The sequence below is a fragment of the Podarcis raffonei genome, chromosome Z (genome assembly GCF_027172205.1).
Source record: "Podarcis raffonei isolate rPodRaf1 chromosome Z, rPodRaf1.pri, whole genome shotgun sequence".
In the NCBI taxonomy this organism is placed as follows: domain Eukaryota; kingdom Metazoa; phylum Chordata; class Lepidosauria; order Squamata; family Lacertidae; genus Podarcis; species Podarcis raffonei.
This window is the reverse complement of record NC_070621.1, coordinates 41,958,790-41,971,673: the sequence shown is the minus strand read 5'-3', so window position 1 is coordinate 41,971,673 and position 12,884 is coordinate 41,958,790. Positions and strand designations below refer to the sequence as shown.

The 12,884-nt window shown below is 46.6% G+C and overlaps 1 protein-coding gene across 4 annotated transcripts in view; it reads right to left on the bottom strand.

Annotated features, from left to right (window-relative positions):
* TBC1D8B (TBC1 domain family member 8B) overlaps positions 1 to 12,884 on the bottom strand; it is a 46,675-nt gene that overhangs the window by 33,422 nt on the left and 369 nt on the right. For 3 of the 4 annotated variants that reach the window (XR_008328647.1, XM_053374690.1, XM_053374692.1), the window contains exon 2: positions 1,811 to 1,921. Coding sequence is in view for 3 of the 4 variants with exons in the window: in XM_053374690.1 (XP_053230665.1) it covers positions 1,811 to 1,921 (111 nt within the window). In the remaining variant the exon portion in view is untranslated. Of the gene's footprint in view, positions 1 to 1,810; positions 1,922 to 9,141; positions 9,217 to 12,884 lie in introns of those variants that run through there. The other variant, XM_053374693.1, reaches the window with a different exon arrangement.

Genomic DNA, 12,884 nt, shown 5'->3' with positions numbered 1-12,884 from the left:
AAACAAGAGTTCACCCTTTTTTATCCCAGCGACCATCTCCTATCTTGTTGCAAAGTCAGAAAAAAGAGCACTGAGTATTCTGCTGATATTATTCTCTGTTAGCCCTTCTGTCTTTTTTAGTGCAGTTGCCCCAAGAAAAGGGACTTGGGGGAGAATCAGAAGTAATTGAAATTGAGTTGAAAATAAGCTTATGGTCACAGGGGGGCTGCCTTACAGCAAATCAAATATTTTGTTTGTCTTGCTGAGTATCATCGAGGGCCCCATCTGTACTATGCATTTAAAGCAGTATCATATAACTTTCAGCAGTCATGGCTTCCCTAAATTAATTCTGGGAGCTATAGTTTCCTAAGGGTGCTGAGAGTTTTTAGGAGACCACCTATACCCCTCACAGAGCGACAATTCCCAAAGTGGTTTCACAGTCATTCCCTCTTCCCAAGGAACTCTGGGGATTGGAACTCTGAGAAAAGAATTTTTTTGGGGGGGGTGTCTCTTAACACCTCTCAGCACTACAGTTCCCATAATTCTTTAGCAGAAGCCATGACTGCTCAAACTGGTATGATGCTGCTTTAAATGTATAGTGCAAGCGGGCCCTACATCAGGGATGGAGAACCTATTAAGAGGACTTGAGGATGAGCTTCAGAAAACAATTTCTCATTGGCTTTAGGGTGACACGTCCTTTGGTAAACAGCTCCCAGGTACTGCAGGAAGACAAACATGATTCTCGCTGTGCTTCTGAACAAAAAAACAATAAAATGGATTTCTCTCTCTCTCTCTCCTTTGTGTGTGCTTTCTTGGAGTCACTGAACAATTATCTGCATGAGGTTCCAGAGCACACAAGATTCAAGTGTCAGCAAGGCAAGCATTGCAGTTAATATAATAGCACCTGGTTTTCTCATGGAGGGGATACATTGGGGGGGGCATGGATGGCTTGGAGGACCCTATCCATAGCTTCACACTGAATCCAAGAGAAGCACATGCAAACAGTTGTAAAGGGAACATAGGAAGCTGCCTTTAGCCCTCATTTGCGCTACAGATTTAAAGCGCCATGCTACCGCTTCAAACGGTCATGCGTTCCACAAACAATCCATGCAGATGTAGTTTGTCCAGGGTGCTAAGAGTTGTGAGGAGATCCCCTATTCCTCTCACAGCATAGCTGTCAACTTTTCCCCTTTTTTAAAGGGAAATTCCCTTCTTCTGAATAGGATTCCTCGCAAGAAAAGGGAAACGTTGACAGCTATGCCTCACAGAGCTACAATTCCCAGAGCGGTTTAACAGCCAAGCCTTCTTCCCTGGGAACTGTAGCTCTGTGAGGTGAATCAGCCTACCTTAGCAAATTACAGTTCCCAGAATTCTTTGGGGGGATACTACGACTGTTTAAAAAGTGGTATTGTGGTGCTTTAAACATAATAGCACAAATAGAGCCTTAGATTATTTGGTCCATCTAGCTCCATACTGCCTGTTCTGGCTGGCAGTAGCTCTCCACAGTCTCAGGAAGAGGCCTTTCCACATCATTTGCCTCCTGACCCTATGAACTGGTGAGGCCAGGGACTGATCCTGGGTCCTTCTGCATGCAAAGCGTGTTCTCTACCACTGAACAACCCTCCTTCCCAAAGAACCGGGGGGAAGTGATGGGAACCCTGATCTGACCCAAAGGTTTGATGTCCCCCTACCTCCCCCCACCCCCCACACTAAACTAAGTGAAGTCTTTGTTCTGTATCAGGCAGCATTTCTTCCCCACGATGACAAGGCTCCCCAAGTTATCATTACCATCGTCCTGAGCTTGGCTCAGTTCTGAATTGTATGTACTCACCACATGCAATAGACCAGTAGACTTGAGAATCTGGTGTCTGGTGCAGGATGCGAAAAGGGGCAACTTTTGACGTAGAGTCCAAAACTGCATCCAGGGTCCCCACCAGGATGCCTGTGGGATATAGGACAAAGCTTGAGAACACAATATATACAGTCATACCTCATGTTATGTTTGCTTCATGTTATGTTTTTTCAGATTGTGTCCCGCAACGACCCAGAAGTACCAGAAAGGGTTACTTCCGGGTTTTGCCGCTCACGCATGCACACAAGCGCCAAATCGCACTGCGCACCTGCGCAGATACAGCGCTTCAAGTTGCGGGCTTTTCATGTTGCGAACGGGCCTCCGGAACAGATCCCGTTCGCAACCAGAGGTACCACTGTACAAGGTATAGTTTGCAGCGTCTGTTAGAGGCCGGGTTTTGCCTTCCATATGGTCCAGAGAATGATGTATACTCTGGAGCAAGGAAGATGGCAGCTGAGTGGGACATAGGGCCAGCTTTGGGACTGGGCTAGGGAACAATGGTACTGGAAGAAGGTTAAACAGCAAGGTAGGTATTATCTATAGATACATATACAGCTATAGCTAGGGAGGGTGGGAATCACAGGTGTCCTGACTGTATTTGCATTCCCTGGCTTTCAAGGACTGGAGTATAGAGTAGAACAGGGTTTCCACAACTTGGATCTCCAGCTGTTTGGGGACTACAATCCCCATCATCCTTGACCACTGGGTCCTGCTAGCTAGGGATGATGGGAGTTGTAGTCCCAAAACAGCTGGAGACCCAAGTTTCGGAAACACTGGACTAGACCGTTCTCCCCAATTTGAAGAAGGTAAAAACTTTTTTTTTACCAGAGGGGAAGGGAGAATAAGTTGCAAGTGGGCATTTCTAATGAAAAAAAAGTGTGCTGAATCCCAAAACATTGGGCTGCATTTTTTGTTCTTATTATCTTGGTGGCCAAGTTGGAACATGGCCACCAATTTTGGTTACTGCGTGCAATCACACTTATCTGCCATAGGTTGTCATATCACATTTTGTAGCCACCTTCACTAAGATTACTGAAGAGTTTACATTTTAAAAATTGGTCCATAAACAAAAAAGTTAATGGCATTCTGCCCCCCATGTTGCCATTTTTCCAACTTGTGAAATTCACGAAAACCCACTTGCAACCAACTCTCCCAAAATTCATTCAAGCTTTTTAAGAGGCCTTTTCAGGATTCTGAACCAGTATAATGGGCAGCATTGCATTGCATGATTCCATGTGTGTATTACCAATGGTGCTTTGTACACCTTCTGACAACTATTCCAGCCAAACACCTTGCTCTGCTTTCCTTTGGACCACATCAGTGTCAGGATGTCCATACACATTGCCCAGGCTTGCATCCCAGAGGCGTCATTTCGGTGCTGCAAATGCAGCAATTTGAATTCACCCCTCAGAGGCGCACTCCATTGTCTCTCTGGATACCAAGAGCAGTGTTGAATTACCACTGGCAGCTGGGGCCCATTAGGGCTTCTAGAGTGGAAAGCAGGGAGACCAACCATAGGTATAGCCAGGGCTAATGATGGGCAGACCCACCCCCTTACTGGTTGGATGTAAGAAGGCAGGCAAGTAAGTCTGGCTGAGAGCAGGCTGAGATTGGTGGGGCAGTACCCTATTAATGGACCAGCTTCCATGGTGTGTTACACAAGAGGAAATCCTAAAACCCCAAGTGTTCAACTTGACGACACCATGAGTCTGCTGAAATGCAAATCAGGAACTGACTGTTGCTTAACCAGCCAGCATGGATTGTTCCCTACATTTCGTTGCCACATAGTTGGCCTTCAAATTATAGATCACAGGAACAAGAAAAAACCGTCCTCCTGCGCTGGATCAAAGGTCTATTCAGTCCATGGTTCCTGTCCAACAGCTCCCAACCAGGTGCCTCTAGGAAGGCTATAAGCAACCAGCTTCTTGTACTCAGTCCTAGCCATCTGGTAAACAGAAGTTCACTGTCCGTCTCTGAAAAGGGAGGTTGCATGTAGTCAACATGACTAACAGATCTGGAGTGACCTGCTCTTGTGGCATTGAATTCTGCAGAATTCTGTGAAAGGAGCACTAACATTTTGCCTACCCTGAACTAACCAATGACCAGGTACACTGGATGAGCCCGAACTCGTAGTGCGAGGGGGTTATGGGTGAGAGCATCTTTTCTCAACCGATTCTCCCCAACCACTTCCTGCTGCTCATGCCAAGATGCACGCAGCACACAATGAAGCCCAAAACTGGCTTGCTAAGACGAGGGAGATGCAAAATGAACTCCCCACCCCCTCACCCCACAATGATGCACAGGAACCACAGATCAATTCCTTAACATTTTAGAATAGCCATTAGTTGCTAAAACAAATCTGCAGCTCTCTTAAACGTTTGATAAGGGATGAAACACCCACACAGAGGGATCAATAAGTTGAGTCAAGCAGACAGACCTCATCCGGGACGGCGTCAGAACTTCGTATCGTTGGACGGGGTTGCCAGGGCTCCAGCCAGCTGATCTCCAAATGACCTGACATAGCATCACCTCAGCACTGCTCAGAATGCTAGGTATTCATCAGCAGTCGGTGGTGGAGGAGCCATTGGAGGTTGCCCAGCAAAGCCAGGTGCCAACTCTGGCTCTAATGAAATCTACTAGCTTGGCTTGTTGCATTGCTCAAATCTGTCAGTGCCAGATAAACCTGAGGGGGCCCAGCAGCAGGTGAAGGGGCCCAGCATCAGAGGAACGCGCTCCTCAAACACAGAACCAGATTTGAATTTCATTTCAGGGAGGGAGAGAAATAACGCTTGCAGTCCGAAAACTAGAACTATTGCTTTTCCTGCATGTGTAATCTAATCTTCCCCTCCACTTCAGAGCCCTTAACCGCGACATTACGGATTACATCTAGATTCATTGGAAGAACGCTTCCTTGCTGAATTATTCATCTCGCCAGGCGCGTTTTGCAGCTGCCTCCATCTTCGCAGAGACTTCTTTTATCAGAACACCTTCTAATCTATTCCCGTTGCCCAGTTCCCATAATGATCATACTATAGGGCAATGGTACTAGTCCATGTTTCCCAGAATGCAGAACTCCCAAAGGCAGCTTCTTACGGCAACGTCTCTGGAAAAGGAAGTGTTCTTGAAACATCAAAACATGCTCCATATTAAATCAAGCGGGGCGACATTTCGTCAGCATGAAAAGGCGGCTTGCAAATTACCTCGCAAACTTACACACTGCCTCTTTCCCTCACACATGCCTGCTTCAGCAAGGGGAGGGAAAAAAATTAAAGTTGACAGAAACTTTCCTGTTTGCCTGGGCAACGAATGATTGAAAATGGCATGGTGGTGGGTTTGCCAGGCAAGCTGTTCATTGAGCAATCTATCCTGATTTGCTGGCGCAGAGGTCAGACTTGTCCACATCAATCAATAGTTTATGCTGTACTCTTTAGTTTATCCCAGAGGCTCCCAAACTTATTTGGTCTACCGCCCCTTTTTCAGAAAGAAAGAAAGAAATTACTCAGTGCCCTCCTGGAAATCTACCTTCCTTAAGTAAACAAAAAGAAAGATGCAGCGTTCTTTTTATGTACCGATATTTCTACCTATGTCCTAGTAGAGAAAGATGTTGTAAATACGACACCTTGAAACTTGAAATTATACATTTTTTAAAAAATTAAAATCTAATCATAGTAACATTTGCATTGCACACAGAAAATTAAGGTAACGAAGGATAATATTAAAATAAAAATCCCCGCGACGGGGTGAGCTCCCGTTGCTCGGTCCCTGGCTCCTGCCAACCTAGCAGTTCGAAAGCACATCAAAGTGCAAGTAGATAAATAGGTACCACTCTGGCGGGAAGGTAAATGGCATTTCCGTGCGCTGCTCTGGTTCGCCAGAAGCGGCTTAGTCATGCTGGCCACATGACCCAGAAGCTGTACGTCGGCTCCCTCGGCCAGTAAAGCGAGATGAGCGCCGCAACCCCAGAATTGGCCACGACTGGACCTAACGGTCAGGGGTCGCTTTACCTTTTAAAATTTCTGGAATCTGACTGGATCCCTCTCAGAAAATTATTCATGGAGGAGAATGGTTACCAGTCACAATGTCTCTGTTCTGCCTCCACTGTCAGAGGTATAGATGTTTCTGAACACCAACTGCTTGGAAATGGCAGGAGGGGAAAGTGCTCTTGCGCTCATGTCCTGCTTGCTGGCCTCCCACAGTGGTAGTCCATGTTTGCTTTTAACCTATGGTTTGTAAAAGTAATCATCAGGTTGTCCTCTAAGATGTTGTTGGGACTACAACTCCCATCATTCCTGACCAATTGCCATCAGAAGACAGTACATTCTGCTAGCTCATCGCTTTGTGTGTGTGGGCAAGTCAACTAATCATAAGACTTTCGCTCAACCAACCAATAGTTTGATTAAAACTGCATGTGCGGGGGAAAAGGGGTGGGGGTGGGGAAAGCATATTTTGCACACATGCGAATGCAGAAGACATAATTTTGGAAAAAGGTAATTCTATTTCCCCTCACATCTTCCTTTAAATTTTTTTTAATAGATTAGATCTGATTTGGGGAACCTTTTAAAAATCAATTGCAGAATGTTTTCAATAGATCAATCCATTGAGTAAGTAGAGGATATAACCCTAAGTCAGTGTTTCTCAAATTTGGGTCGCTAGCGCTTGTTGGGACTACAGTGCCCATCACCCCGATGACCTGCCCTCCTTCACTGCCCTAAGTGAAATTGAAATAACTTCTGTGGGTGCCAAATGAAGACTACTCAACTTTTGCCTGAATCAGAGGTGGGGGAAAATGTGAGCCTCCAGATTTTGGATCCCAACTCCCATCAGCCCCCAGACAGCAAGCTCAGGAATAATGGGATTCCAACGGTATCCCCCACAACCTCAGGCCTATACACTGACTCTGTCTCACACAACATACTTATCAATGAAAAAATTGTGCAGAGGAAATAATTAAAAGATGTGATGTTATTTTCTTTAAGTCCCAGAACTGAAGATCCTATATTAATATAGAGGGTATGAATTTTGGCAGAAAGCATTTGCACTGATTACCGGATTACCGCCTTTCACCAGATAAAAACACAGTTTCTAACTGCAATATTAGTCATAAAGCAAGGGGGGGGGGAATCTCCGTGACTCAAAGCTAGCTACAGTGCTTCCAGCTAAATTATTCTTTCTACATCCCCTTTGGCACTGTTCAATATAAAACAAACTGCAAACTCCAAGATCCTGGCCTCACACCAACAGGCAAGCTCATTAAAGTTTCAAAAGCGCGGAGTAAAATATCATAGCTAGGTATCCCCCAAAGCCAAAAAGCGACGCTAGCGAGTGTGTCTGTACGTGTGCATATGTAAGTGTATAATGCATTTGTGATCATTATGTTACCTGAGATAAACGGTTACTTTATTAAGGTTCATGTTCTGGGTGAGTCTCATCAGCCTTGAAGATGCCCACTTGCCTGGCAGCCTATGGTGGGTACCAATCACTTCCAGGCATAGAAGAGAGTTTGTCCATTAGAAAAGGACAGGTTCCTACCCCTCGCCAACCCACGCCCTATTACAGGCCATCAATCTGCTACAAATGACTAACGCAAGCGTAGGTGGCTGTGCCGATGGGCTGGTGACGCCTTTGGATGGATCCGCATAGCAGGCATAACCCTATGCACGTGGCGATTGCAAGGACAAAAACGGGGCAACACTCTCCACTGCTTATAGGAAGCACAGCACACAAGCAAGATGCATGTGGCCCAGTTCAACAGCCTCCTGGGGGTTGCATCAGCAGCAGAAGAAAGCCATTTTTTTTCTGACAAAGCACGCTGCTGCTGCTGCCTCACTCAAACAACCACCTGCTTTGAGAGCAGGTGTTGTGCAGTAGATTAAGGTTGAAAGCCAGGAAGAACTGGGCCATTAGTTGCAAACTCTGTGACAGCTTCAGGGCGCACCCCCCCCCTCCAACAAACAGAGAAGGCAATATTGGCTTACTGGAAACTGCCTCAGACCAGGTAAGGCTCTTTGTGCAGGTAGCTCAGGTTGTACCCCGAGATTGGCAGTAGCTCTCCAGGACTGCAGGCAGAGGGTGGTTTTCCACATCACATGCAACCTGATCTTTTCTTTTAAAACAAGTTGATTTTTTTTTTTAGATGTACAGATAAAGGTAAAGGTAAAGAGACCCCTGACCATTAGGTCCACTCGTAGCTGACTCTGGGGTTGCGGCACTCATCTCGCTTTACTGGCTGAGGGAGCCGGCGTACAGCTTCTGGGTCATGTGGCCAGCATGACTAAGCCACTTCTGGTGAACCAGAGCAGCGCGCGGAAACACAGTTTCTCTTCCCGCCAGAGCGGTACCTATTTATCTACTTGCAGTTTGACGTGCTGCTTTCGAACTGCTAGGTTGGCAGGAGCAGGGACCGAGCAACGGGAGCTCAACCCGTCGCGGGGATTCAAACCACTGACCTTCTGAACGGCAAGCCCAAGGCTCAGTGGTTTAGACTACAGCGCCACCCGCGTCCAATGTACAGATAGTTAGCCCTAACATAGAGCAGCTTTCTCTTTAACCTATGACTAATGGTTCTTTGGGTTTGAACCAGAAGCTGTAGCTGGAGAAGAACAATGGCGACTGGAAAAATTGGTCATAAGCATGTTGCTTAAAACATTGCACAGGCTGCCAATTTGCTAACATGCCAAGTTCCAATAATGTTGAAGGTAAACGAATTCCCGTAACAACCTTGGACCACATTGTCTGGGGGAATCCCTTCCCCAGTATAGATGTTTGGTTCACTACAATTGTTAGATCAGGGCTTCTAACTGTCCTGCAGCCTGTGCAGATCCATCTGGAGACAACTAGGAGAAAGGTCCCCCCCCCCATGTTGGCACCCACCTTTTGGAATAAAGTCCCAAGGCGACCTTGCTTGGGCTTTGACTCAGGATGGGGAACATGTGCCTCTCCAGACTCCAAGTCCCATCATTCCCAACTACTGGCCAGGCAGGCTGGGACTGATGGGAGTTGGAGTTCAACAGCATCCAGAGTACTGCAGGTTCCCCATCTGTGGTTTAGATGCTCATTCAATACTTATTTACTCAAGTATTTGATGCCACTGTTCATCTACTGCGGATAATTTGCATTTTCTGGTTTTACTGTACTGGCCTTAAGGAGATAAGTTTGCACACTTGCCTGGGATGTAAGGCAGTGGTATAAAAATGAATTATGAATAAATAAATAAATGAATAAACCTTTGCAATGTACTGAATGGGGCTGGCATTTCTTCTGAACAAGCATGTTTAGCAAGTGTGTGCTGGGGTGCACGCGATGTAACTTACTTTTAGCACCACAGTCAGGCCTTCCTGAGTCTATATGCTGCTTTTGCTTCTCAACATGCTGTTTCTGTTGCAGATGCAATCCCTAGGAGGCAACTGAACCGGGGTATTTAGGTAGTTATCTCACCTGCAAGCTTTTCAGTGGGGAGGGCTATACCCCAAACATAGGTAACATACTGCCTTATGCTGAGTAAAGACCATTGGGCCAACCTAGCTGAGCATCACCTACACTGACCGGCAGCTGATCACCAGGGTTTCAGGAGGGAGTCTCTCTCAGCCTTACCTGCAAACTGAACCTGGGATCCTCTGCATGCTGCGTTTGAGCCCTGCCCGGGGGTGTGGGGCCTACAGCTCAGCACAGAAGCAGAGGCATTTCCGCAGAGGAAGCTCCAAGTTCATTCTCCTCCATGCGTGATGAGCCGCTGCAGCTGCTGACCCTACTGGTCCATGCAACAAAACTAATGGGTGGTAGGCAAGCAGCCAAGCAGATTGACAAAAGAAACACATTTCCCCCACACACAATGCATAATCAGCTCATGGAATTTCACCAGCACCAACTTAGATGGCCAGTAACTCTTTTGTGTGTGCAGGGCTGTGCTTTTTTTAGGCGTTTATCAAACTGAAGGGGGCGCGGGGATTCAATTATTAAAGGCTCTTTGCTTTGTTAGCTTAATTGAACCTTTGCATTCAGTGGCCATGTATCTCTGAACTCACCAGGTGCTGGGGAAGAACATGGACAGTCATCAAGATCATGTCCAGAACACGGGAACAGAACACTGAATTAGATGCGGGCGGGGTTTTTTTAATCAGGGCAGGGAATGTGAAGCCTGGGGGCTGGTGGAGCCTCTCCATCCTTCTCCATTTGTATCCTTAGATCAATCTCAAGACCCTGACTGGTCCGGCTTCACACCACAAGTGCTTTTTTGCCTGGCTGGAATCACAGAATCGAAGAGACCATGAGAGTCATCGAATCTAACCCTGTGCAATGCAGAAAGAACTTTTGCCCAACGTGGGGCTAAGATTAAGAGTCTCAGCTATTTGCTTCCCGGGATGGATGATGGAGTGCGTGAAAAAACTAGCCTACCATGCAAAGTTAAAATGCACTCAACTTCTCCACACCTGCATGTGGCCCTTGAAGGATGTTTCAGAAGGGTATGTTTCCTGCAGGCTGGACAAGGATTCTCTGCCCTTGGTTTTTGTTATTCTTCAGTCCCTGTTCCACGCTGTAACTAATCCTCAGTACACACAACTGAAAAAAAGATGCAACTGGAAAATTGCTTTCCCTGCCTCCATTTGACTCTCCTTTCTCTGTGGTTTGTCCTACAGCAAACGTTCAGATTGTAAATGCCTTGGGGCAGGGGCCTGCCCTCTTGTGCTTTGTGAAACTGCCATGCAGATTGAAGACACACTTATGAGTGGTTATAACAGGAGTTTTAAATGTTGCCTTGAGCTCATTTGGAAAAGCGAGGGAAGCGTAATGACAGGAACAGCAACAATCAAACAGAACGAACAACAATTAAGAAGAATTTCGCCTGACCAAGAGAAGCAATTTATTCTACACAGCTATTATGAAAAATTGTCTCACCCCTTATATACTCAATCAACCACCATGTTCTGTAGATGAGGGCCTCCTGCAGACACCAGGTCTTATCAGGGGATACATTCCACAAAATGTAGGAGCAGGGTCTTTAGTGTAGTGGCTCCTACTTGGTCGGTAGAGAAGACGACTTAATTTCATGGCCATGGGTTCGAGCCCCATGTTGGGTGAAAGATTCCTGAATTGCAGGGGGCTGAACTAGATGACCCTTATGGTCCCTTTCAACTCAACAATTCTATGAATTTTCTTCGCTTGACTATTCAGCGGACACTGTCTTTTTGGCACCTGCTGAAGACCTTCCAACAAGCCTTTTAATAGCAGAGTTCCCTCCCCAGACTGCATCTGTATTGGAACGGCTTTTAGATGTTTCTACTGTTTTATCGCTTGTTTGTTTACCACCCTGGGCTCCTTGGGGAGAAAGAGTGGGGTATATATTTAATAAATGAATGAATAAAAGCATAGGAACCCTTGTCCTCACTTAGAATCAGGGGTTACCAGGTTTTCTTTTATTTTGTTCATTTGTTTGCTTTGCTTCCTAGGTGTTTTAAGAGCTGCCATGCTATGGAAAACGCCAGCAACAGAATCTATTCTTGACCCGGAGATGCAGAAATGGGGGAAACTTCGGCTGCCCACTGCGACCTTTCACACATCTCTGCAAGAAACCAGTTGCCTGCCCATTATTATTATTATTGCTATTATTAAGAAGGTGGTGACACCCCGTGGTCATCTTAGCAAGCTAGAACTTTTAAGCACACCAGAACACAGCCAGTTAAAAATGACGGCAGCAGCAACACCATACCAAGCTGAGAACTAGAAAGTGTTTTCTTTTGCAAAGGTTTGCTAATCTGCTCCCTCCTGTGTTCTTAAATGCACCTGCTTCTCCAGACATTAGCAGGTAAGCAAGCTTTTATCCCACAGTCCAAAAGCTTCATCTGCTGGTCTCTTCACTTCAAGGGCAAAAAGGTGGTACCAGGCTCAGAGTGGACAAGAGGCAGAATAAAACACTGCTTCACACCAAGCTAGTTAAAACCTATGGAACTGACTGCCACAAAACACTGCAAATAGCCAATAAATTATACTGTTCCCCCCCACGTTGTTTTTTTTTAAGAAAGTAGATTAATTCAGAGGTGGTCTCCACCTTCGCCAGCAGTACAGTGGTACCTCAGGTTACATACGCTTCAGGTTACATACGCTTCAGGTTACAGACTCCGCTAACCCAGAAATAGTGCTTCAGGTTAAGAACTTTGCTTCAGGGTGAGAACAGAAATCGTGCTCCAGCGGCCCGGCAGCAGCGGGAGGCCCCATTAGCTAAAGTGGTGCTTCAGGTTAAGTACGGACCTCCGGAATGAATTAAGTACTTAACCTGAGGTACCACTGTATACCTCTTGAACAGCAAGTGCTTGAGACATACTATATAGAAAACCATTAGGCACAACAGTTGCATAGAGCTTCCCCGTTCAGGAGCAGTCAGTAACCCCTCGCAACTACCAGATGATGGCTTTGAACCCTGTTTCTGGGCTTTTCCTAAAAATATCTGATTGGCTACTGCTGGAAACAATATGCAGGCCATGTGTAGGGGAACCTTTGGTCTTCCAGATGTTGATGAACTACAGCTGCCACCATTCCTGGCTGCTGCCCTTATTTGCTGGGGCTGGTGTAAGTTGAAGTTCAGCAACATCTGGAAGATGAAAGAACCCCCCCACCCCCACCCCGCATATGCCCTAGACTGGTCCCATAGGTGGGACTGTTTTTGCCTTTCTGGACAGCTGACCACCTCACCTGCACTCAGAACCCCACCACAGCCAGGGTGCAAAAACAACTGGTGCAGTGAAGCGGACTAGGGCACCTCAGGGCCAAGAAGGGGGGCACGGGTTCGAATCCCCCCTGCATGTCCAAGTATCTTTCAGCATTAATCTACCTGCCTCGCCAAGGTGCTTGTTGGAATCAAATCAGGTGTGGAGGGAAAGACCCATACCAGGATCTCACCCTAGAGTTCAACCTGGTGTGTGGCCTTAGCTCTCAGCCTAACCTACCTCTCAGGGCTGTTGTGATGACACAGCGCGCGTGGGGAGGGGGAAAGGGAAAGGGAGGGAGAAGACCCAAGTTGAAATTCCAGCTTGCCCTTGCAGGCGCAAAGCAATAACTCTCA